General features: G+C 43.0%; 1 protein-coding gene across 5 annotated transcripts in view; it reads left to right on the plus strand.

Moving 5' to 3' along the window:
- Positions 1–485: 485 nt before the first annotated feature.
- The window catches only part of SPP2 (secreted phosphoprotein 2), a 35,872-nt gene continuing 9,496 nt past the window's right edge, over positions 486–26,861 (plus strand). For 2 of the 5 annotated variants that reach the window (XM_046018092.1, XM_046018091.1), the window contains exons 1-8: positions 486–615; positions 6,627–6,811; positions 6,902–7,026; positions 10,937–11,059; positions 12,130–12,237; positions 16,886–16,940; positions 18,812–18,859; positions 21,311–21,408. In XM_046018092.1, coding sequence (XP_045874048.1) covers positions 6,730–6,811; positions 6,902–7,026; positions 10,937–11,059; positions 12,130–12,237; positions 16,886–16,940; positions 18,812–18,859; positions 21,311–21,381 — 612 coding nt within the window. In that variant the 5' untranslated portion in view covers positions 486–615; positions 6,627–6,729 and the 3' untranslated portion in view covers positions 21,382–21,408. The remainder of the gene's footprint in view (positions 616–6,626; positions 6,812–6,901; positions 7,027–10,936; positions 11,060–12,129; positions 12,238–16,885; positions 16,941–18,811; positions 18,860–21,310; positions 21,409–26,861) is intronic. The other 3 variants (XM_046018090.1, XM_046018088.1, XM_046018089.1) reach the window with 2 other exon arrangements.

Raw genomic sequence — 26,861 nt, forward strand, 5'->3', positions numbered from 1 at the left:
CCCTCAGGGGGTGGTTGTGGGATGTGAGTGCTCAGCAGGGTCCTGGCACATGGCAAACATCCAAGCGACTGCATCAAAACCAGGAGAACACTTTGAAAATTATTCATGACTTTGTTTTTGCCTCTTTGAGAACATGACCTTCTCCCTACTTGGCCCAGGATCTCCATCTGCCTGGGCTGGGAGGAGGGAGCAGCGACGAGAACAAGAATCCTGCGGGGAACAAGAGGTAATTCTCAGTTTCCAACTGGCATAATAGGATTAGACTGCAAGAGGTGAGGCTTGAGAAGCAGGATACTGTCTTGAGGTGACTTTATAGATTCTTTATTCCTTTACCTTGGTCTTCTCCCCCATCACCTTTATCACAGTCGTCTGAAGGAAGACAGGGCAGTGCAAGGCATCTGGCCAGAAGATACCAGACTCTCATCATTATTTACATCCATGCGAGTCAATGAAAAGAGCTGGAAAAACCTCAGCCCCCAGGGGCTGGCTGCCCTTCCAGAAGCCTGCAGGAGGACAGAGCGATGCTGGTCCCCAACTAGGTCCCGCTCCCCTTGTTCTTCAAACAAGCATATGTTTGGGGGAAATGACTGGTCTGAAAATAGCCACATCTTACAGGTAGGAAAAAATATTTACTATCTCTTATTAATCGCAGAAAGGCACAAAGCAATCCCAAGATTTTGGAAGCATCAAGGAAGCTTTTCGATAAATCCTTGGAGGGCATTCAGAGATGGAGCCCGCAAACATGTCTGCTGATTTACATTTTTTAAAAGGACAGAGTGTTGTTTTAGAATTCTCTGGATTCCTGTCTCTTAGAAACGCTGTTGTGCTTGCAAGGGGTTAGTGCTGGATTAGACATGGTGACTGGAAGTATAAAAGTCTGCAAATTATCCTTCCTTTGGGGGTTATTGAGTTCTGTAGTTTGCTTTGCTCTTAAATGGTGCTTATTTGCTGCTTGTGGAAATGGAAACAGACACAGGATTTGTTCCAGGTCTGAGCACACGGAGTCGAGGGGCAAAGACACCAATAAGACATCTCATTGTGTTCCTCGCTTTTTTCGTGAGAGGATGACATGTGGTGTTGTGCATTCAACAGATAAAGAGACGATTGCTATCAAATATTTGAGGCATTTCCTCCCACTCTTGAAATTTGAAATTTAATTTCTTTCCCTTCCAAAATAATATTTGACATATTTTAAAAAGCTAAAAAGTGCCGCGAGGCTTAGAGTGAAAAATAACAGTCTGTGCCTAATGAAGAATGGAGACAAACCCTTGAAAGTCTTTTGCCTGTTTGTTCCACTTTTTTACATTGTATTTCTAAATAACAGGCTTGTACTGCTATTTGTGGATTTTTTGATTCCCAGGATTTCCTACTGTGGAAGACGAGGATTCCTTTTTTTAATGTCCCCTCTCCACCCCCACCTCCATGCAATGAACACTTCCCAGAGGTGCCGCCAACCATCGCTCATGTGATCATGACTATTTCTGCATTTTTCACAGCAATGCAGCATGTCCTTTTGTCGTTGCCACTGTTGCTCTGTGTCAACTATTTGGGAGTCTACCTTCAGGTGGACTTCTGAATTGGGGGTGGTGGTCATGTGACTGACCTGGGCAACAAGCTCCAGAGCATTTAATAGCTGATGTGAAATTCTCCAGGGCTCTCTTTGCATTGGGCATTGCTAATTACCCATGTTCTAGAGGATGATTGTTCCATCCATCCAGGTCTTTTGTGACTGTGATGAAGAGCATCCCCTTTTCAACTGGCAGAGAGCATAGAGCATAAACAAAAGATAAGATTTGATTGTTTTAAGCTACTGTGGTTTGGAGGTTGATGTTGGTTACCACACTGTAACCAAAGTTTTCCTAACTGAGTTCTTTCCTGAGCAAATGTTTATTTTTCCTGGAAATAGCAATGCGTCATTTAAAAAGATTTGCTTAATTTTCTCCGTACCAATCAGAAATACAATTCAAAGTCTACACGAAGGGTCTGAATCTCTTCTCAGAATTCTTTATCAGAGACTCTATTGATATTATCCTTTCTCTATTCAAGGATGACCCTCTAGCCTCCTGCACAATTGTCTTCCTGGGGGTTCTCATCACCTTTCTACTGTGGAGTGTAAATCCCCGGTGACTTATGTTTGGTCAATGAGATGTAAGCTGCAATGTTGTGTGTGACCTTTGAAAAGTGTGTTAAGAAGAGGTTCATCTTTCTCTTTCCTACTTCAAGCTGCATGGAATAGAATGTGATGGCTGGAGCTCTGGCCACCATTTTGAACTATAATGATAGGATATCCCGAAGGAGTCCAGGTCCCTAATAATTGTGGAACCTCCAGATAAGCACTGGGCTGCCTATCATCACACTTAATTATTTAATGTGAAAAATAAACATTTAATTTAAACATTTAATCATTTAATCTGGTGTTGAATTTCTGGTCACATGAGATTGAAGCTGATTCAAATTGAACCTTCCTTGTATTTAGCTAATTCCTTTGTTTTGGTGAAGCACATCCGCTTATCTGTTGTGGTTTGGTTAAGAAATAGAAGTGACTGTACACCCTAGATATGAAGGGTTTTACACAAAAAAAAGAAACTGCTAAATCATTACTTCACAACTTTTATCAAAACTCATTCCAAATGGATTAAATAATTAAAATGTAAAATGGGAAATTATAACATATAGGTAAATAATTATGACTTTAACCTGAAGGCTTTCTAAAGATGATGCTAGTAGAAACCAAAAACAAGTTGAGTGAGGTTTAAAAGAAAAATAAAATCTTTCCTAGGACATATCACACCAAAACTGAAATACATGAAAATTTTATAGGAAACCATAATTAAAATGCAGGGCTGCTGATCAAAGCTTCTTTCCTTTCATCAGGGTTTCTCAACGTTGGCATGACTGACGTTTTGGACTGGGTAACTCTTTGTCATTGGGGGGGTGTCTGTCCTGCTCATTGTAGGATGTTCAGCAGCATCTCTGGCTTCTAGATGCCCAGTAGAGTCCTCTGCCCTAGTTATTGACAACCAAAAGTGTCTCCAGACGTTGCTACATGCCCTTGAGGAGCAAACTCAGCCCCAACTGAGACCTATAGCTCTGCATGGTGGTTCTCACATTTGAGCATGTGTCCACACCATGTAGGGCATGTGTAAAACACAGACAGCTGAGTCTTCTCCCTAGAATTTCTGATGTAATAGGTCTGGGGTGAGGGGTTTGAGAATTTCCTTTTTAAGGAAGTTCCCTGGTGGTGCTGAAGCTGTTGACCTGGAGAACACACTTTGAGAATTTCTTGCAAATAATCACATCATCCCCTAAAATATGAAAGCAGCAATAATATTGACATTTCCAGGACACAGAAATGTTATGGTCATAGGTAATTAAGGTACGTCTTGACAGTGGAGTTCAGGAAACCATGTTCTTACATGAGATTGCAAGACGGAGGCAAAATTTATGATTTATGGATCAGATGAAGATTTGGTTTACATTTGCTCTAAACTTGGTGATTTTTCTTAAGTTTAATATTACTAGATGACCAAAATGAAAGGAACAATCTCAAAATGAAAGAAACAATGATAAAGATGATAGCAATGGATCTTATTAGTCTGTGATGTAGATGTTCATCCATCTTTACTCAAACTTTTCCCAGTTGCTAGTTAAGCTTCCTGTGATAAATTTTATACAAATGTCCAGGGGCTGTGTTAAACAAACAAACAAAAAAAACTTTGCAACTTTTTTCACTTATGGCTACATCACACTTAATAGTTCATCTAAATAATTTTTGTTGGGATAGCAGAAAACTGCTGGAATTTATGCTGTACATCTTTTGGCAGATAGGCAAAAAACCCCCAAAAAACAAAAAACAAAAAAACATCATTATGGTTTGAATTTCAACAGATGGCTCATATATATTCCAGGTTTATCAGACATGACGCAGTTTTAGATCATCGCTTTTGAGCACCAACTGCATGCCCTGTGCCTTGTTTATTACAGCCACGTGAACCCACACCTGCAATGACCTATCTTGCGCCAGCAAGCTACAGACAAAACCAATAGCCCTGTGCTGGCAACATTATTTTATTGTTGTTTCCTTAATCTCCTCTATTCTTTTGCAATTACTTTTATTAGTATTGCTCATTTAATGAGACCTTAGAGTTCGGAGCCAGATGGTGCCGTTAGTTAAACCTGGAAGACTCTAATGGAATTGAGTTCAAACCAGGTTAAGAGTAAGAGAATTACAAATCTCTTAGCATACTGCTTTGTGAACCTTTGGCACCCCAGAAATTAGTGTAGGCTCCAAATGGGAAGACCTGGATTGAGATTCAGAGAGACCACATGGGCTCCTAGCTGACATGTGGTGTGGAACAAACAAGACAGGGCACGCTCCCTGTCTCACAGAGACTGTAGTCTCCTGGAGGTGAAGGACAGTAAGAAGCAAGCAAGCAAGACCACCAGGCATTGTGATAACTGGTGGGAAGGGGGGAAACAGAGATGACATGGAGGGATGCTCAGGAAAGCTCTCTGAGGAAGTGATAGTTAAGCTGATGCCTGGATGATGGGAAGGAGTTGACTCAGGGAAAGCAAGAGGAATGTCGTCACTGTTTGTTAGAAGGAATCAGGGATTCAAGTTGTGGGATGCAAGTTGTTTTGTGTCCCCAAGGAACTGTGGGACACCTGTATGACTGGAGTCTATAGGGGCAAGTCGGGTGGTTCCACATGAGGCCAGAAGCTGCTGGACCCAGAGATGTTGCATAGGGCAAATGGAATTTGGACGCTGAGATTATCTAGGTTTTTTTGCTTTTGGTTTTTTTTTTTTTTTTTAATAACCTCCGTGGCAACATGCTGATGAATAAGGCCTGTAGAAAAAGTGTCTTTGGGATCAGAGCTATAAATATTCATGATCTGGCCAGTCTGTGATGTCATCAGAGGCATGATTTTGACCCTTTGTACAAAGGGCAGGCAAAACCGAGGCAATATTTTGATTAATCGAATTGCCTCACGCGGTAATATTAAATCCATATTTATACCACACTTCCAGTAGGGCGCCGCGGTAGCAGTAAATCTACCCAGTGTCTCCTCTTCATCCTTCCTGTCGGTAACAATGGCTGGCCTGCCTCTGACCAACATCTTGTCCCACACTGTGTCCCTGATCAATGGCTACAGTGGGTGCTTCTGCTTCTGTCAAGGTCAAGTTCAGACACACACCCACCTGGGAGTGAGGTCAAGAGGAGTGAGTGAACTGCCAAGAACTTTTACAGCAATAGACGCTTCTCTTGCTGGCACTCATATTTGCCTTTTGTAAGCAGGAACTAGATCATTCGTTCATTTAAGCTATTCTCTGGACCTGTTGCCTTATACATAACAGATATGAGAGAGTATGTACTGAATTCCATTCTTACCAGCAGTTACCATTTATTGAGTGGTCAAGGGCTCTTCCAAGTGTTAGTGATTTAATCCTTATGTGATGGACAATTTTATGAGTCAATTGACCGTGGTGCCCAGATACTAGGTAAAACACTTTTCTGGATGTTTCTCCAAATATATTTTCAAATGAGATTAACATTTTAATCAACAGACTTTGAGTAAAGCAGGTAGTCTCTATAATGGGGGCGGGCCTTGTCCAATCAGGTGAAGGCATCAATAGACAGAAACTGACCTCCCCTGAGCAAGAAGGAATTGTGCCAGCAGATTGCCTTTACATTGTACTGCAAATCTCCTTGGGTCTTCCGCCTGCTGGCCCATCTTGCAGATTCTAGACTTGCCATCCTCCACCACTGTGTGAGCCAATTCCTTAACACATCTCTCTCTCTCTCTCTCTCTGTCTCCTTCTGTGGTTTGTTTGTCTCTCTAAACACCCTGTTGGTTCTGTTTCTCTGGGGAACTCTGATTAATGACATACTTTATATCTTACTATTTATGCCCATTTTAGAGATGAGGAAGTTGAGGCAATAAGCACAGTGTCCGAGGGCAGACACTTGATGAGTGTGGAGCCAAGATTCCAGGCTAGGTCTTTCTGAGCCACAGCACAATACAGCTTCTCCTGCGTGAACCTGAAGGAAGAGAACACAGGGACCTGCTATTAACACACTATTTACTATAAATCCTCTCTCCTTTTTAGTATTCTCCAGGTACACTGGGCTCTTATAGCATGGGAGAATCATGCAAATTTTCCTTTAGCAGAGAAGGCTGGTCAACAGCTGTGTACACGGTACGTGTGTTTGACCTATTTAGGTCCTATATATGCAATCCTCTCCTTTACAGTCATAATTTCCGAAAACATCTTGAAATAACACACAATTTCCACACACAGTCAACTACAAGATCTTCAGGAACGTAAGACAGAACTAAACTGACATCAGTTTAAAGTTCACGGTTTTGCCGAAAATAAGATTACATCTCCCTTCCCTTTACAAAAAAGCAATTACAATAAAGAGAAATAAGCAGTACATGTGGATGAAATTAAAATAGAGAAAAACAAACAGCGCACACAGAGTCCTGAGCCTCTTGATGTCTCTTGCCGTGGGCTAAAGTCCCATCTTGAGGTCAAAACTTCAAAAGTAGCCTCAAACTGGAACCTTTCCATAGGAAGAGCCAGCAGTGAATATTGACCCCAGGATCAATTGTTTCTGTTTAAGCTGCAGACTGCTCCAGTCGGAGACAGCAAGCCAGGCCCCAGCTGAAAAAGACTGTCCGTCACCCCCAAACACATAAGAACGATCTCGCTGCCTCTGAATTAAAATGATTCTTCCCGGAACGGAGAAGATGGTGATGAAGATATTGATCTTGTTTGTGCTTGGAATGAACTACCCATCTTGTGCAGGTAAGGAACTCAAAGACACAGGCCCCCTGCCCCAAATGCTGTGGTCCCTGTGCCTCGTCTCACTATGTCCCCGTGTGCTTGTGGGTCCAGGTTTCCCGGTGTACGACTATGACTCTTCCTCCTTGAGGGAAGCCCTCCGTGCGTCTGTGGCAAAAGTGAATTCCCAGTCCCTGAGCCCGTATCTGTTTCGGGCATTCAGAAGCTCCGTAAAAAGAGTAAGTGCATTTACATCTTCTTGATTCCTTTTTATATGTGCTGCTTTCTGCTATTTGTTTATTTTTTGTCTGTTGGGTACACTTTAAATATTTTTCCAGGTTTAAAAGACAATAGCTAGTCCTCTCTTTCGTACTGTTCTTGGACAGAGAAAGAATTTAATAACAGTTATTGCCCTAAGGCCCTCATAGCCCATTTGGATGCAGGATTTTTCTGGGGTGTCTTCCCTCTGGCCTGGCTTCCCATTTCCAGATGTTGCCCTGCATGTGTCCTGCTTCTGTATCCACAGCCCCCATGGTTCCTCTTGAGATGTTTTAGTAAGAACTGTTCGTTTATGAGAAATGAGACTTTCTCGATTTCAGCAGTCCTGCTCCTTGTACTTAGAGACAACACATTCTAGCTTTTAAGTCAAAGAAATCCCACCTTCCTTTGTCAATTTGGTGATGGTTTGTTTCCTGTTAGCTTAGGGAAATGGGGAAATGTGAATTTTCTTGGGCTTCCAATGACTCGGTTTGTGATTGGCAAAGAAAGAAATGCAGAAATTCACTTCCAAGGAAATGAGGAGCCTGGACCAGCGAGTTACCTTTCCCTCCTCTGTCTTCAGGTGACTTCATGGCTTACTCACTGTCCAGGTATGGGAGGAACAGAAATTCCCCCAGGCTAGTGGGTCCTAAGATGGGAGAAGAACCAATAGAACGTGTGTGTGTGTGTGTGTGTGTGTGTGTGAGAGAGAGAGAGAGAGAGAGACAGATTTGGAGGGAGAGAGAGAAGGAGAATGAGTGAGTGGGAGAGATTTATCATAAAGAATTGGCTTATACTATGTGGAGGTTTGGTAAATCCAAAATTTGTAGGGTGGGCTCATGGGTTGGAGACCCAGGAAAGAACCAACACTGCAGTTCATGTCTGAAGGCAGTCTGCTGGCAGAATCCCTTCTTGCTCAGGAAAAAGACTGTCTGTTCTATCCAGGCCTTCAACTGATTACATGAGGCCCACCCACATTAAGGAGGATGATCTGCTTTACTCAAACCCACCATATTAAAATGTTAGTCCTGGGGTACCTGGGTGGCTCAGTGGTTAAGTATCTGCCTTCAGCTCAGGTCACGATCCCAGGGTCTTGGGATCGAGTCCCACATTAGGCTACTTGCTCAGTGGAGAGTCTGCTTCTCCCTCTGCCTCCCCCTTCCCTGTCTCTCATGAATAAATAAATAAAATCTTTAAAAAAATAAAATGTTAGTTCCATCCAAAAAACACCTTCACAGAAATATCCAGAGTGTTTCACCAAATATCCCAGCATCATGGCCCAGTCAAGTGGACACATAAAATTAACCATTATAATCACCAAAAGGAATTGTTGTTGGTTTTTTATTGCTCGGATATTTTTGTTTCTTTCTGGAATAAAAAGCCAAAATATGCTCAAAGTTCAGAAAATATAACAAGAAAGAAGAAACCAAAAGTACTATCTATTATCCATTCCTCTGAGACACCCACTATGAACGTGTGGGAGAAGGCCTTTTTTGATCCTTTTCATATATTGGTATAAGACATATTTAAAAAAAAAACTTAAAAAAAAAAGACATATTTAAAAAAAAAAAACAAACTCCATTTCCTTGGAGCATAATATAACAGCAATTGTAAAATACCATGATTTACCTCAGCAAGGATGCTGGATTTGGGATTTTCTCTAGTTGATTCTTTATTATCAAACACTGAGGTTGTCCCACCTTTTTCAAACAACACAAAGTAGAAATTATTGGGTTAAAAGTGAGTTTGGATGAAAAAGCAAAACCATTAGGCTTTTCTTCTTATTCTGAAAAGAGTGCTTAAAGATGCAAAGAAAGGTTGCAAATTTATCTCATAGTTCAATAAAATTATCTGTGCTCAAAAAAAAAAATCCCACATTTTCACCTTTTTAACTAAGCCTTTGTGTTGTCAGTTTGTTTTCATTGGATTGCTTTAAGGGAATTGCTGGAGCACAATCTGGGTGTGGAGACCCAACAATGCACTCCAACAGGAGAGGGCTTTATTTTTTTATGAGGTTCAGATTTAATATCTAATATTTTAAAATTATGAATAAATGCAGTAATAAATATTGTCAGAGCTGAAATTTTAGTCTCACTTGTTTTCAGAAAGCTTTACTTCTATGAGCATTCTTTGTCCACTGTTAGACGGAGATGTGAAGGTCCCCCATCCCAGGCTTGGAGTTTGTCATTTATTTCCAAACACAGTGTTCTAGCTGTGCCCATCCTTCCCAATGTGTGACTGGTCTGTGCACTCACAGAGGGTTCTCCCTACCCTCCTCACTGGGAAGTTGGTTGAATGTGTGCTGACTCAACTTTGTCAAGGTGGGTTCAAGGACTGAAAAGGACTAGAGTTTTGGAGTCTGAGGGTATGGTTGGATACTGGGCCATGGCAGCTTCCAGCTGGCCTTCCTGCCACCATCTTGTCTCTGCCCCAGTGTGGTCTCTTTGCAGTAGCCATAGTGATTTACATCTTAGCTCTTAAATTCTTCTGAGAATGTCCCCATTGCAATGAGAATGAAATCTACACACCGTCCCATGGGTGACAAGATCATAAATTACGTGACATATGCTCTCTCTCAAACATCATAGTGTATGGTTCTCCTCTTGTTCATTTTTCTCCAGCAACAACAGCTGGACTTATTCTGCCCCAGTACATTGGCCTTACTTTTTCCACACACGACGGGCTCTTTCCCATCCTATAAGCCTTGGAAGGATTTCTCTGGCACTTTCTCTACAGTAGCTACTTCCTCCTCCTTACCCCCATTACCATGCTGTTTATTCCTTCATAGCACCATAACCTTCCAGAATGACCTTGCTAACTTCTTTTTAAGGTGTTTACTCTGTGGCTGTATGTAATCTAAGCCAGAATCTAAGCTGCATGGGGTCTCCCCTCCTCTGTCTTTGGGGCTGGACACACTGTGGGTGATCATTAAGTCATGGGATTTCTGTGTCGTCAGAGCATCACAGATTCATCACGATGTTTGGAAGATTCCCCCCATATCCCACCCTTGGTGGAAAGGAATAGACAATTGTGAGAATTCATTCATGGACCACAGCCTATCAAGCAGGAAGCAGGAGAAGAAGTTTCAGACTTTCCTGCAGTAAACTGATTAGTTGTTGCCAGGGTGTGGCAGGGTGGGGTACTTTCTTAGAACTAAAGCAGGGTGAGGGTCCCTGGAACTAAAGTAAAGTAGGGGAAAGCTCAGCCCTTGGGCCTGAGATGGCTGCCAAAGCTAAGATGGCTGTACTTGTGCTAATGCTAAACCTGAGGTGGGATGGCCTTAATTTTCCCGGCCTCCAGACTCTGGGGCTACACGTGGAGGCCATTTGAAACAGCAAAATCACCGAGAAAAAAACCCCACAAAAATGAGAAAAACATAGTCCAAAATAAACCATCAAAGTGACACTTGTCTACAGTATGACAGCCGAAGCTAGAAGGCAGAGCTCTGCCTTGTCTGATCTCAGTCGGGAATGTGCGCACGGGGCAATTCAAGTTCGTTGGCGCTTTGTGCCTGTCTGTGGATGACTGCAAAGAGACCCTGAACATTGATTTTGGGGATTATGATATATTTTGGTGAGGAGGCACCTTTGCAAAAATGGAATCTCTGAATCATGAGGATCAACTGTAAATTAAGTCATCAGAAGTAACATTGACCTTGCAGTCCAGACACCTAAGTTCTGGTTCCATTTTTTAAAAAGAAGTGTTATGTGCCTTTGGAAAAGCACTTCTGGTCTCAGACGGAGGGGATGGAACTGGGGGATTGCTGAAACCACTTAACAGCTTTCCCAGGGAAGGAGTCTAACTTTTCCTCATTGTGCAGGAAGAAATATTTGTAGCATGGTAAACTACAGAAGCTCACCAAGGCAAACTGATACTCTGTTTTTTGGGAAGGTCAATGTTCTGGATGAGGACAGCTTGAACATGGACCTAGAGTTTGGCATTCGGGAGACAACATGCAGGAGAGATTCTGGAGAAGACCCTGCTGCGTGTGACTTCCAAAGGGGCTACTACGCAGTAAGTTTGGCAGGAAACGCCATATCCCAGAAATTAGCAGAACAAAGCACCTCCCTTCTTCCATGACCTGGAGGTGTTCCAAGTCATAAGGAGAGCTTGGCCCCTGCCTGGCATCCAGCCCCACTGGGAGGCACCAACTGTATCCATACTGAGTTCCCCGGGGAAGGGGTGGTGTGGCTTGGTGGTTGAGGACTGGACTCCGTGGTCTTGAGTGATCCTGGCAAATTATTCCCTGTTGCCGCAGTTTCCTGCCTCTTGGAATGGGTAGAATGATGGTTCCAGGCAAAGTGAATACAAAGAGGCCGACCCCAAAGGGAAATTCCAGAGATGTTTCAAATTCCATTTTAAATGAATCTAAAACACCCACTGTGTTCTTGGGGTGAGCTGCATTATTTTGTAGTTGACTGTTGTGTGATATCTGTCCTCCTCCTCCTCACTGGCTTGGGCTCCATGGGGTCAGGACCACGGTGTGTTCAGTTTTGTTTCCCCGGCAACCAGAGCATGGCCCCACACTTGCTTTAACACCCATGGGCAAGGGTCTGGTGGATAAGGTTAGCACTAACACTTGCTTTCCTGGGTGTTGATGTTCAGATGTATGAATTCTTCGGTTTTGTTACTTTATGAGTTTGTTACTTGATGAGTTACTTTGTGTCAGGGTCCCTTCACAACAGTGTAAATTCTGAAAAGGAAATCATTTGTTTTGTTGTTTCATGGGAATTTTCTCTATAACTGTTTTATGAAGGACTCAAACCAAGTGTCACAGTGTCTGTTCCTAACAGAATCTCACGTCAAAGAAGAGAACAAAGTCCTTTGTGTTCTTCCCACTTCCTTTTGTTTCACAGGGAAACTTCCGGGCAGCCTGCGGGACTCGTGATACACCAATGCCTAACAGATCTTTAAATGTTTCATTTGTTTCTGCTTCAGTCTTGAGAAGGTTTCATTTTAGAAACATGAAATGCCTCTCTGAATTCTTCCTTTCTGTTTGCCTTACAGCATGGCCTGAGCTCTCTCAGAGGTCCTAACCCGTTCTGTGAGCTGCTGAGGACTGAACTCAGTGTTTTCTTTTGCAGTCTCCAGCTATTTGCAGAAGCACGGTTCGGATGTCTGCCGAACAGGTGCAGGGCGTGTGGGTTCGCTGCCACTGGTCTTCTAGCTCTGAGTCTAACAGCAGTGAAGAGGTAGGACCAGGGGCTTGGTGTCCTCTGAAACAGCACCTAGTAGGGTCTGTGTGAGTCTGTGACAAGCAGACCGGTGTGATAGAGTCACGGGAACATCACCAGGCAGAGGCGAGTACAGCTCTGCTGGCTGGAGTCTTCCCTACACCAACCTTCTCTCTCTCTCTCTTTTCCACTCTGTCTTTATTTCCCAGACATTTGGAAACAGAGAGCTTAAAGCAACAGTTGACAAATCTTAAAAGTTTGAGATCTGAGTATGCAACTCCCTGACACTGTGGTTTAGTGGAGGGAAGGGGGAGGGACATTTTTGTCAGATAAGAGTTCAAAATCATTCAGCAGCTCCACAGTCTAGGTCGGGACACTTAACTCCATGATATGTCACTTCTTGGTGAGATGCCAAGAGTAAAAGCCACCTGATAATGTAGGGAGAACTGAGTAAGTTGGTGGACAAGAAAGATCTGGTCCAGCATCTGGTCCACAAGAGATGCTTGGTGAATGGCAGGACATGGCTTTCCCCACCCCAAATGTGTTGAAATTGACTTGCCATCTTTCTGTGAAATTAACAATATGTCAATTTATGACTTGAACATATATTGCATATTTATTTGTCTATCTGCTTATTAATTGCTTTCCTTACTAGAATGTATGTCTCCTGAGGGCGAGGTGTGTTGGTTTTTGAGGGTGTAGGACAATGTTTGTCACAGGGTAGAAGTCCAGGAAATGCTTATTGAATGAATACAAAAGAATGGAGGAAGAGAGGGTAAAAAATATGATATGTGGAGGAAACCTCTTGACTCCAACTAGGCATGAAAACACAATTGTTACATTATTTATTCAAGATTGGATAACATTTTCCACTGGTATTTTAAAATATTTGTACTGGGGTACAGCTGGGTCTGTCTAATGACAACATTTCTCTACTCAGTTTCTTAAGATTTCATTCTGTAGGTGAGAATAACATTAGAAGAGTAAAGAAAACTCAGCTTCAAGAGTTATATGTTAAAGTTAATGATCCCATATTATGAATATACTCATACCATAAATATTTTGCATGGAAGTGCATTGTGGGATTAGGATGTGAGGAAGCTAATGGCTAGGAGCGCCTATGACAGGAGACAGTTTGACAGGTGCAGGATGACTAAGCCCAGGTGCTAGGAGCTTCTCCACAGAAATGTTCAGTTGCAAACTGGTACCTTTGAGGATCAATCCACAGGTGGTTTCTGGGCTTTCCATGGAGCCATGGCTTCAGGATCTAGTTCCTAAGTATTAGGGAAAGTATGAAGGGCCTCCTTTTCTAGACTCCGCTGAAGCATCTGGGAAGTCAGGTGTGTTCATTCTGACACACTCGCATGCTTCTGGCCTGGCTAATCCAGAAATGACAAGGAACAAGCACAGTGTTTCACAAACATTTTGTTAATACTGAATTGGGGCGGGGGGGGGGGGTGGTTCATTCAGCAGGAGCGACCCTGACTACCAGGCCAGCATGTGGGGGCACATGTCAAGAGGACAGCTCATCTGGGCACAGGAGAGCTTCCCTGGGGGACTTGATGGTCACATCAAGAACTTCCATCAGGACAGAGGGGACAGTTATGGAGTGGAGCAAGGAAAAGCAATTCTAAGCACAAAGGGATCATGAAGGAATTCCCTGAGGCATGAGAAGCTGGTTGGGTTGGAATGGACAGAAATCATTATGACTGTAATGAACAAAATACAGGGCAGAGGCATAAGGGTTGATCTGGAGGGGAAGTCAGGATGGACCTTAGAGGTCATGTCTAGGATCTTTGGCTTCATCCTAATGGCAATGGGCCTATTGGCTAAGAGCAGGTAGGGGCTCTAGGAGGCTGCCAGGACAGGTGAGAAGGAATGCTAGTGGATGCCAGGAGCTAATAGTGGGTGTTGAGAAATGGATTTTAGTTCATTCTATGATCTTTAACATATTCAACTGAATTCAGTAACTCCCCCCCCCCCCCCAACACACACCATTTAACCCCTCTTCCATCTCTGATTTGGGAAGTTGATTCTGATCACACAGCTCACAAATCTTTTGCAACTTTCTCATTGCATAGTGAGGACTATACACTTTTCTTCCAATCCAAGTTTTGTAAGAAGACTCTGACATAAGTTAAATTGGCCCTTGAAACACACAGTATTTTAAAATAAACTCTCAGGTGGATGTTCCTCAAAGATTAGGAAATTGTAAAGAACTGTGAGCAAATTAAAAAAAAAGAATTCCTTAAATTAAAGAATACTGTAATTCAAAGGAAGAAGAAGAAAGCATATGGAGATTTCAAGTAATTCCTGGAAACTCTGAAATAGATTTCTTATATGAAACAGAAAAAAAAAAAAGAAAATAAAACAGCTGTTAACCATTTTCATTGAAATAAGCAGTGATCTTATAAACATAAAAGAGAATAGACTAGAATGAATTTAGTCATCAAAGAAGTAAATCATTGTTGGAAGTAGGAAATAAAAGAAATAAAACAGAAATAAAAAAACCTGGAGTAATGAAAATGAAGATCATTTGAAAAACATATGTAGGTTCTAGAAAAATTTCCAGGGAAAGGAACATAATGTGAACAAAGGTATAACTCATGGAGAAAAAGACTGAAAATCCGAAATATGAGGATTAAGGACTTTGATCAAATGGAAAATCTCTTGTAAGGATATAATGTGAGAAATTGCTGAATGTACGAAGCTTGGATTTTCCCCTTACAGGATTTTTAAAAGGATAAAAGTTGTAAGGAAATTTGAGGAAATAAATTTCTAAATTTGCTAATATGCTTCTCTCCTTCACCAAATACATATTTATGTTGCAGTAAGGTTCCATTATTTGTGTTAATATTTTGAAAGTGAAAAAGAGAGAGGATAAAGGGCTCTGGACAACCCGCAGCCAAACACTTCTTGGTTTGCTCCCCACCTGGAGTGCGATGCTAATACCTTTAGGTTGACGAGTGAGCTTGACGCTTGAGAAATTCTGGTTTGGAGTACATGGGATGAGATTTAGCTAAACCATCAGCTAAGAGACTTAGAAACAGTCCAAAGGGAGAAACTGAGGAAGAAGAACTAATATGGAATTTTGAGCTCGGAGAAAGGGAGGTGACAGGCATTTGATTTACTTACTGTGTTCCATTTCCAAGGATAGAACTTCAACTACAAATTGCCTAAGCCCCGGTGAGATAAGTCCCTGGATCACATTCCCAGAAAGGACCTGAAAGAGTTGGCCTCACGGACCAGTTAATTTGGGAGCATTCAACACCACCTGTGCCACTTTTCTTTCTCCCCGTCCCTCCCCCTTCTCCACCACTCCCCCTCTGCCCTAACCGCCCTTGCTCCTTTCTCTTCTCCCTCTTTTATTGAAGATGAACTTTTTCCTTGTATCAGGAAACAGGGTCACAATGTGCTCCAGATTCAGATCCCCTAAACTTAGGAGGAAAAGGAAACTTTTCTCTCTACGTCCACTGGAGATGCCTCTTGACATGACTTCTTTGGCCTGGCTTTGGTTATGTGTCTCCCCCCACCCCCCGAACCCAAACTTTTAAAAAATCACACTTTTATTGAGTTACAATCTACATAGTATACAACTCACCCTTACAATGTGTCTAGTTCAGGGGTTTTTAGTTATTCATAAGGTGGTACAACCTGCACCAGTATCTAAATCACCTCGAAAAGAAACCTTGTCTGCATGTGCCCCCATTCCGTGTTCCCCATTCCCCCAGCTCCCAGCAACCACTCATCTACAGTGGTCTGGGTCTACGGATTTGCCTTTTCTGGCTATTTCGATATAAATAGAATTATGTATTCTTTTGTGACTGGCTTATCTCACTAAGTATCAGGCTCATATTACCTGTTGCAGGGTGTATCAGAACTTTGTTCCTTTTAGTGTTGAATAAGATGGTTTGTACGGATATACTGCATTTGATCCAGCCATTTACCTGTTGATCAACATTTGGGTTACTTCCACTTTTTGGCTATTATAAATAATGATGCAATGAGTATTCATGTGCGAGTTTTTGTGTGGACTTATGTTGTTACGTGGCCTTTCAGTGGCTTCCTGAAGACAACTTGTGTAAGCCTTTTCCAATCTGAACACATGGGAGCTTCATAGAGAGGAAACCTCTACATCTGACCTAAATGTAGTCTCTTTGCAAGTCCACACAAAACGTTCCTTCTTAGGGCACCTGCATGGCTTAGTCGTTAAGCTTCTGCCTTGGGCTCAGGTCATGAACCCAGAGTCCTGGGATCAAGCCCTGCATTGGGTTCCCTGCTCAGCGGGGAGCCTGCTTCTCCCTCTCCCACTCCCCTTGCTTGTGTTCCCTCTATTGCTGTCACTCTCTCTGTCAAAAACCCAAAAATCTTAAAAAAAAAAAAAAAGATTCCATCTTGCTGGTCCCCAATTTTTGGGAACACATTCTGATTCCAGTGGAAAACTTTTTGGACAATTTAAACTTCACTTAAGTTTCTCTTCCCATGTGCTTCCTTAGACACACATGCTTTACACCACATAGAGTTATTTAATAAAATATGTTGCCTTATTTCATTAATAATTAATTATGTAATGCATTAGAGTTCTCCAGATAATATTTGCATTTTTTACAGTGTCTCCTTCTTTTCTTTCATGTGTTGATATATCCCAATGCCTACATTGACTTAGATGTTTTTGGGGGACATACTGGGATCCTCTAAATGGAGAAACAACTACCTACTTGGTAAGTTAAGATCTGTTCTTTTTAATGATTTTTATTCTTGAAACAACTCATTTAAAACTGGAAACATTGAAGGACACTTGGGTGGCTCAGTTGGTTAAGTGGCTGCCTTCGGCTCAGGTCATGATCCCAGGATCCTGGGATCGAGTCCCGCATCGGTGCGGGTTGGGGGGGTCCCTGCTCAGCATGGAGATTGCTTCTCCCACTGCCTGCCATTTCCCCTGCTTGTGCTTGCTCTCTGTCTCTCTCTCTGACCAAAAAAAAAAAAAAAAAAGAAATAAAAAAAAGAAATCTTAAAAAAAAACTGGAAATGATACATAACATTTGAACAGTTATACCAATTCCAGAAAATGAACATTCTCTTTTATTTTTGTTCCTATTTTTTAACTTTCTTTTTTTTTAAATTTCAGTTAGCCGATGTATAGTACATCATTTCTTTTTGATGTAGTGTTCAATGATTCATTAGTTGCGTATAACACCCAGGGCTCATCACATTAATGCCCTCTTTAATGCTCATCACCCCGTTACCTCATCCGTCCACCCACCTGCCCTTCCACAGCCCTAGTTTGTTTCCCAGAGTCACAAGTCTTTCATGGTTTATCTTCCTCTCTGGTTTTTCTTTCTATTTAGTTTTCTCTCCCTTCCCCTATGATCCTGCATTATTTCTTATGTTCCACATATGAGTGAAACCTATGATAATTGTCTTTCTCTGCTTGACTTATGTCACTCAGCATAATCCCCTCCAGTTCCATCCATGTTGATGCAAATGGTAGGTATTCATCCTTTCTGATGGCTGAGTAATACTCCATTGTATATATGAATCACATCTTCTTTATCCATTCATCTGCTGAAGGACATCTTGGCTCCTTCCACAGTTTGGTTATTGTGGACATTGCTGCTATGAACATTAGGGTTCATGTACCTCTTCTTTTCACTACATCTGTATCTTTGGGGAGAATGCACAGTAGTGCAATTGCTGGGTCGTAGGGATTTCTATTTTTAACTTCTTGAGGAACCTTCATACTGTTTTCCAGAGTGGCTACACAGCTTGCATTCCCACCATCAGTGTAAGAGGGTTCCCCTTTCTCCTCATCCTTGCCAAAATTTATTGTATCCTGTCTTGTTAATTTTAGCCATTCTGACTGATGTGAGGTGGTATCTTATTGTGGTTTTGATTTGTATATCCCTGATGACAAGAGACGTGGAACATTTTGCATGTGTCTGTTGGCCATTTGTATGTATTCTATGGAGAATTGTTTTTTCATGTCTTCTGCTCATTTCTTGACTGGATTATTTGTTTTTGTTCCTTTCTTACAATTAGGCAATAAAGACACAACTTACCATTTAGGTATCCCTGTATATTCATACAGAGATTTTCTGTACATGATTCAATCTGATGGCCCCATGTGTCAAATAAACAGGGCAGATGTTGGATTACACCTTGAGAGGGTCCCCTAACTCAAACATGCTTGTTTCATCCTGGGTGCACAGCCCAACTTACAGGGTCCAGGTGTGCAATAATGTGTGGCTGGACAGTCTAGACTAAAGCCCACCTAGTTGATTGAGGTCTAATTCTGTTATCCTCCTGCCATGTGATGAAAGCTGATCATCCCTTTAAGTGGCTTGTTTGGGGGAGGGAGGGCCTTTCTTTCTTTCCTTATTGTGTGGCCTTTCATTTGAAGTGGGATGGGGATTGGGAGCCATTTTTACTTTCCTGAGGTTTTTCCCCATTAGTGCTAATGGCAGCAAAACTATCTGGTGGTCTTCCACTGCTTCCTTGCTTAAGAGGTGTATTTGGGGCATCAATAATAAAATCATGGAACATCCTGGAGGTGGAGAGAGGGACCTCGCCTTATGACTGTTCTGTATTACAGGTCTCATTTCTGACAGACCCAGAAGTGAATTTGATGAACGGTCACTTGGTAAGTGGTCCTACTTTCTTCCATATGACACCAACAGATGCTTTTTGGATCAAGCCAGACTCTGCTGAAACCATTTCATAGTAGATTAACCTCTAAAGTATGAGCTATTTTAAATGAAAATGAAGAGAACAGTACTGCATAAACTTGGTTTGCAAATCACTAAAAAGGCAAACTTGAGGCATCGTGACTTGCTTAAATGTTAGCAGGAATCAAAATAGGAAATCGGGCTCAGGATATCAGCACTGACCTTTCCTCCCGCCTCACTTTGAGGGCATTTTCTGAAAAAGCTTAAATTCTCTTGAACCCCTCTTTGCCCTCCACCCTCATTGGTATGGTATTTTGGGGCCAGCAGGTAACATTAACGGTAATGTAGTTCCTCCCTTTTACAGATCAGCTTCCCTCTCATTTAATTTTCAGAATAGAGCTGCGAACCAGGTGTCTTATGACCTGTTTCTGCAGAAGAGATGAACAATGATTCTTGGTGCTAATATTACATGCAAGACACTTAGGTCTGTGCTAATTGCTTGACACAGCTTTCTCTTCACATCCATCCTATGAGGCAACACCGTGTGCCTTTACATTTTGTAGATGAGCAAACTGAGGCTTAGTGAATTTCTGTAGTGTGTCCAAGGCTATATGGCCAACGTGGAACTTGGATCCAGTTAGTGAGCGGCAGATACAGGACTTTGGTACAGACTTGTCAGACTCTTCCAGCTTTTGTTTTCGCCAGTGCTGTTTTCCAGAGAAGTTGTGAATTTCATCGTATTTTGGAGTTCTTCATTAAAACGAATAGACAATACATTCTTGAACACTGACAAGAAATTAAATTAAATTAAAAAATGAATAACACAGATATTAATATTTCATTGAGCTCAATGTTTGATCCTCACTAGGCATACTGAATTTATTTCAAGTGATAGGGCTTATAATCTGAGGCTTGATTTATTTCCTTTATATTTTTTAACTTATTTTTAAAAAGATTTTATTTATTTATTTGAGAGAGAGAGAGATTGGTCAAGAGCAGGCAGAGGGGTGGAGAGAGAAACTTAAGCAGACTCCCAGCTGAGCATGGAGCCCAATGTGGGACTGGATTTCACCGCCCTGAGATCATGACCTGAGTCAAAACCAAGAGACAGATACTTAACTGACTGAGCCACCAGGTACCCCTGAGGCTTAATTTAAACAAAAGTTTTAGACAACCTCCCAGTTTTTGCTTTGGGAGAACGTCAGTTATTCGAACAGTGTAACCATTGGAGAGGACATTTTTGAACACCTTTTTTTTGGGCACTGCCTTCAGAATCTATGACCCATTCTTTTGAATTGCTGTAGTGGTGGAAAATATTTGTCCTTGGATTTGATTTTTGGAAATAGCCACAATAAATGTGATTAATTAGATTAACAACTAATTTAAGTGCATTAGTTACATATTGCTGTGTGTCAAATTACCCCCAAACTAAGCAGTTTAAAACAACAAATGTTTGTTATATTATAGTTTCTGAAGGTCAGGAACCCCCAGGCAGCTTGGTGGAGTGGTTCTGTCGCAGAGTCTCTAACAAGCTTAAGATAAGATGTTATCTGGGGCTGCGATCTCATTTGAAGGCTGGACGGGGTCTGAAAGATCCACTTCCAAGATCATTCATGTGTTTGTTGGCTTCAGCTCTTCATGGGCTCTTGGACTGAGGGTTTCAGTTTCACCCTCTGTGAACCCCATGGGGTTGTCTGAATGTCCTCAAAACATGACAGCTGGCTTCTCCCAGAGACAATGATGGGGGGGGGGGAGCAAGTCACAGAACATCCAAGAGAGAAGATACAGGCTTTTGTGACCTAATTTTGGAATTTGTGTGTCATCCCTTTTGTGTATTTTATTAGTCACACAGACCAGCCTTCGTCCAGTGTCAGAGAGAAATATCTGAGTGTGAATACCAGGAAGCCATCATGGAGGCTGGCTATTGCATTGGGAAAATGTCATTTGGGACCAAAAATATTTTATGACTGTAAGTTAATGTGACTGATCCTTTTTATGTGGCTCAGAAGATAATTCCAGAGCTGAATTTTAAAAACCTTTTTGGGCCTTAGGAATGTCATGGATGCAGCTATGCAGTCATCTCAGAGACTTCTTTGAAGAAAACAATTTAATTTATTCCTCCAAATGTGTGTGACAAGCACTGAGCCGATCTCATGGAGGACATATAGTAGTGCCTGGGACAGAGCACACAGAGAGAGAAATAAGTGTGGGTTCAGCTGTGACACCACACAGGGGACAGGAAGGAAGAGCCAAGGAAGGAAGACAGAGCTGTCCTGTTCTTGGACATCTCTCAGCAGTGTGGGTCTGATTATGCTAGTCACACCTCTTATATGTGTTATATGAACACCACTGTTCATAGTCATAGGGTCCACGTTGTCTCAGACCTTGGTATGAATGACAGAGCCTATATGTCCTTCCATCTGCAGAGAGCCCGAGAGGGATCTTTCCTCCTGGGAATCGAGGGTACCGGAACAAGTGGCACAGACTTCAAGAATAAACACTGGCTTTGAGTAATAGCCTCAAGGTAAGGGGACACCATTAAAAATGTGTATTTAAAAATAGAAGCTGCTTGGAGAGATTGTCTTAACACTGCTGTCCGCATGCCCTCAAATGTCTTACTCTGTCATTCAGCTCTCATCTTCCCTCACCTTCCCACCACCTGGTCTCCTCTCAGGCTCTGTCCCTCAGTCGTCTCTCCCATCCTACAGACCTTGAGCTTTCTCCTGTGGCTTTTGCATTTGTCACCATTAACATGATCAAGTGTCCAGTTGAAGAGCAAACAGAGAGATGGACAGAAACATCGCTCCTTTGATGCCCCCCATCCCAGTGACTGCCCTCCTTCTTCTTATGTGCTGAGCTTCTCCATACAGTTGTGGTCCTTGGCTGTTGCCTCACCCTCCTCTCCTCCCATTCACAGTCTGCTTTTTGCACCCTGGACTTTCAGTCCTCAGATCCAAGAAACTGGATCTGCCTTCCTTTCCTCGATCAACAGTTTAAATACTGGTGACCACTTGTGTTATCTCCTTAGCCAACCCTCTGCTCCTTTCATAGATTGCTTTGTCATATCTTCCACCTGCTAACTTCATCAATGATTTGCAATTACGTCCAAGCACACATCTCTTACCATGCTCTGTCCTGGATGCAGTTAGTATGGGCACCTGTAACCTCCTGGAACTTACCCGGTGCCCTCTTCAACACTGCCTTCCTTAATTCAGACTGTCACCATCCACCTTATTTCCTCAAGCTCAAAATTTTAGAGCATCATTGACCCTTCTTTCCCCTTTCTCTTCTCCTGACTTCCCTGTGGACAGGGGTCCAGTCTTATGAAACATGGCCACACATTCTCTCTGGCATTGGCCATTCATATCATTACTGTCACCACTGACAGGTGCCTGCATTTTTGCCCCAGGTCCTGACCTCATGCTGTTCACCTTACATGCGGTCCTCAAGCTTATCCTGAAACAGAAGAGTCTGATACTTTCCACATTAGCCCCCTAGTGTTCGCTTCACTTGGGGATAAAGCAGAGGTATGCAAAATGCAGACACTAAGCCAAAAGGAAGAATAGCCTATTCCCCTAGTGTGGTGGGGAGCTGAGGACTGAGCCCGAGTTTACCAAACCCACACTGAGTATCACCAAGTATATAAATTCCTAGTTACTAGGGACTGGAGCAGATGTAACTAAGTCTTTCTAAAGGCTTCCATGTAGGAAGGGGACGTCAGGAAGGGCACACTTGAAAAAAATCTTCAGATGCAATTATAGACATCAATTCAATGCACATCCATTTTTGCACACACATACACACACACACATTAATAACAAAGTTTGAGCTTTCACAGACTTTAGTTTGCATAACACTGCATACCTTCAGGATAAAGTCTGAGCTCCTTAGCATAGCGCACAAAGGTCTTGGTGATCCAGCCCCTGTCCACTTCTCCAACTCTGCCTCGGCCCTAAGCTCCAGAAGTACTGAGATCTCACAGCTTGTCGTGCTGAGACCTTCACATGAGACAGCTCCCTGGCTAATCCCTCCTCACCAGTCAGGCCTCAGCACAGTGTCATTTCCTGTGGGAGGTCTACTCTGATCCCTTTCCAGTTGTCCTCATCACAGAGCCCTGCAGTTGCTCATCTCTTCTCTGTCCCACCGGGCTGCCCCAGACACCCTGGGCACGGGGCGCAGGGTGCATGCAGGGCTCAGGGTATGTCACGTGCCACTGTGTCCCAGTGTCCTGCCCAGAGCCTGGCACACAGCAGGCATTCGATAAGTATTTTTGAGGGGATGACGGAATCCTTCACTTTAGGTGCCTGAGACTGTTATTTAAAAAAAAAAAAATCAGTTAAGTGTAGTATAATTAATTTTTAACCACTGGAATTTGAAAGAAGTCAACTGACATTTTACAAAAATAGAAGGAAAATTTACCAGTGAGGCTGTATTGGATGAAAGATGCAAATGGTAGGTTTTCTATTTAATCTATGTGCCACCTAAAAATAAACACTGGCTTCATATGGAGATCCAGAATCTACTCATTATGCAGAAATGGACTCATCGTATTCCTTTTTTTTTTTTTTACCAATTTAAATAATTTCCTTTTGCTTTATAGAGTATCCTCAAGGGGCAAAATAGAGTTCCTCATGAACTGGCTGTGTTTCATTTATTTATTTATTTATTTTTTTAAAAAAAGATTTTATTTATTTATTTGATAGACAGAGATCACAAGTAGGCAGAGAGGCAGGCTGAGAGAGAGGACGAGGAGGGGAAGCAGTCTCCCCACCGAGCAGAGACCCCGATGCGGGTCTTGAACCCAGGACTCTGGGATCATGACCTGAGCTGAAAGCAGAGGCTTTAACCCACTGAGCCACCCAGGTGCCCCCTGTGTTTCATTTATTAATAATATGATTATACTGGGCATATTCACACACATGGATTGCAATATGTTTGCAATCCATGTGTGTGAATATTATTGATTTGATTTCTATAACAAAACTGATTGCTTATTAAATGTGTTTTTAGAGACAGCACCCATGAAAGGCTCAACATTGCCACCCTTGCCCCAGTTATGACCCTGAGCTCCCATGACCTTCAGATTTCTCCACTGAGCTCGGAATTTCCTAGAATCCCAAAATGAGCCTGGGAAGGCCAGCACAGGGACCTGGGTCTGCAGACCTGGCTCCAAGCCTGCTCTGCCACCAAGAGCTGTGAGATCATGCTCCAGTCTCTTAACCTCTTGGCTACCTTCCTTCAAAGGTTCATTATTATTTTCATATTTGTTTTTGGCCCTGCTACCTGTGTCCTCCTTGGCAACGCATGGCCCTCATTCTTATTAATTATTTTAGTTTACTACCATAAAGTTAAGAACAATGTCTAGAACATAATAATCAGGCTGGAAGGAAGGAAAAAACACATGCATGACCCAAGGCAGGATGACTGTGTTCAAGTCGTGGATGTCATTTTTCTGGTGGGGAGCTCCCCAAAGACAGAGTCTTTGATTCAAGGACCATGGAACCCTCTGAGCCTGGTTTTATAAGGGCTAAGTGTTTTTGTAATTTAATAAACAGTGTTCTAGGCTTCTTTCAGGTTGCTAGAAAATCATTTCATATATAGGAGTCCATAGCGAAAGGTAGGATTTCAACATGAGCTTTGGAATTTTTTCTTATTTGCTCCTCTAACATAGAGGCCATGAAAATCAGGTCCCAACTCTCATGCTCTAAGGCATCTCTCAGCTATAGCCTTTGCTTGATCTTTATAGCTGGAATAGTTCACCCTTTTCAACTACTCAGTGGCCAGATGACCACGGAAAGCACCCAAACCACAGCAGCATGAGCGAGGCGTTTTCCTTTATGTTGCAATGACAATTCGTGTGGACCCCTGAAACTCGTCCCCAGAGCTATAAAGCAGGCCATTGCAAGTAAGGTCTGATGTGGACAGTGGCATGCTGAGAAGGATCAGTTTCATGAGTTTGTCAGTTTGCTTAACAAATGTGTCTGGTCCCTGCCCCAGGGAAGGTCAGAACGCTCAAGAGTGCCTGGGTCTGTGCGTGGACCTTCCCGTGCACTGCCTTTTATAAATCTTGCAACAACTCATATGAAGCTTTGTCATTCTTTTCTGTTTTGTAGATGAGGAAGTGCGGACATCAGAGGCTCTTGCTTTTAGAGGTGATGCTAAGATTGGGATTTTAAAGAGTTCTTTTAAAATTTGCTTAGTGAGAGAGAAAGAGAGAGAGAGCACACCAGCAGGGTGAGGAGCAGAGGGAGAAGCAGACTCCCAGCTGAGCAGTGAGCCCCACGCTAGGCTCCACCCCAGGACCCCAGGCTCATGACCTGAGCCGAGGGCAGATGCTTAACCAACTGAGCCACCCAGATGCCTCCGAGATTGGGATATTGTTACTGATATCTGTCTGTCTCTCTTTCCCTGCCCTGTGACATTCAACCTCATGTCAATATCTCCATGTTTAGGAAACAACATGAGAGGGCAAAAGTCCAAGGATTAGTATTATTTTTTAAAAGACTTTATTTATTTGAGAAAGGAGGGAGGGGCAGGGAGAGAGAGACAAGCAGACTCCCCACTGAGCACAGGGCCGGCAAAGTATTTGATTCAGGACCCCAAGTTCATGACCTGAGCTGGAATCAGACGCTTAATGGACTGAGTCACCCATGCACCCTAGAAACCCAAGGATTATTTACATCTGTCACGTGTTGGGTGACGCTAGGTAGGCAACCTCCCACTGGAAGGCAAAGATTAGAAGCCTGGAAGCCTTTACACATACCTACCTATCATCAGCTATCTGGGAGAGGTGACCCCACAATGTGGCCCCGTAAGTGAGCTGGCTGAGTGATTTCCATATTCGGGGATCAGACCCATGAGGGACAGCTTGTCACTGCCCATGGCTGCCCACCCACCGGAGGAGCCGACCCCTTCCCCCATCTGAGATAGGAAAGACCAGCTGGTGCCGGGGAGATGGAAAGCTGGCCATGTGGGACTGTGTCCACTTACAGTCTACTCTGATGCTCTTTCGCTGTGCACACCTGGAGGAGGAAGGACCGTCTACTCTCAGTATCTTGATAGTAATGATCTGTAAAGTTGCTGCCAACACTGAATTAGCCAATACTGAGCCATTGTTCCAGTGGAAAGAAGGGTTAGGCTCCCGTGATCCTCTGGTCACCTTTCATCAACCAGTCAGTACACGGCCTTGTTTTATGTGTGTTTCCATTGAAACGCACCTTATTTAACATCCGCTATTGATTCATATTGAACTCACGGTCAACGGTACCATAACTTAGGCCTGGACCACACTCCTTGAGCATACACATATTCTCCATAAGGCATGTTGCAGCCTTCTGTGCTAAACAGGGCTGGACACCACCCTGGCACGATGCATGGGGGCCATTTGAAACAGCAAAATCACCCACAAAAAAACACGAAATGCCCCAAGCATGGCCCTAAATGGTATGCAAGAAGGACACTTGTTTACAGTATGAGCTGAAATAAGGAGACAGAGCATCACCTTGTTTGACCTTGGCTGGCAACATGGATGCTGGGAGACTAGCTTTTCACCACCCTAAGCATGTCTTAGAATGAATGCAAAAGCACCAGGAATATCGATTTGGGGATTACAAAGGAATGTTAGCAAGTAGGCAAATTTTTGCAAATAATGAGGGTTTAGGTCCCCCCGCCCCCATGCGTCCCCACCTCCTCTTTACTCTCTCAGGTCTCCTTTCCACCTGGCTTGAAAGAAGTGCTGTCTGCACTCCCACATCCCAGGACCACTCTCCAGGGGCTCTGCCCTGCTCTCTCTCTCCACCTCTTGGTGCCTCCAGCCCCCTGGCCTTCCCTTTGCCTACTGAACTTTGTGGCTGCCTCTGGTGTTTCTTCCTGTTCAAAGTTTTCTCTCTGTTCCGCATGGGTCTCTCTTCTTACTCCTGCCCCCCCAAATGGGGGTGGTCCCGGAACTCCAGCCTGGGCTCTTCCTCTACTCACTGT

This window comes from Meles meles, chromosome 9 (assembly GCF_922984935.1).
Source record: "Meles meles chromosome 9, mMelMel3.1 paternal haplotype, whole genome shotgun sequence".
NCBI lineage: Eukaryota > Metazoa > Chordata > Mammalia > Carnivora > Mustelidae > Meles > Meles meles.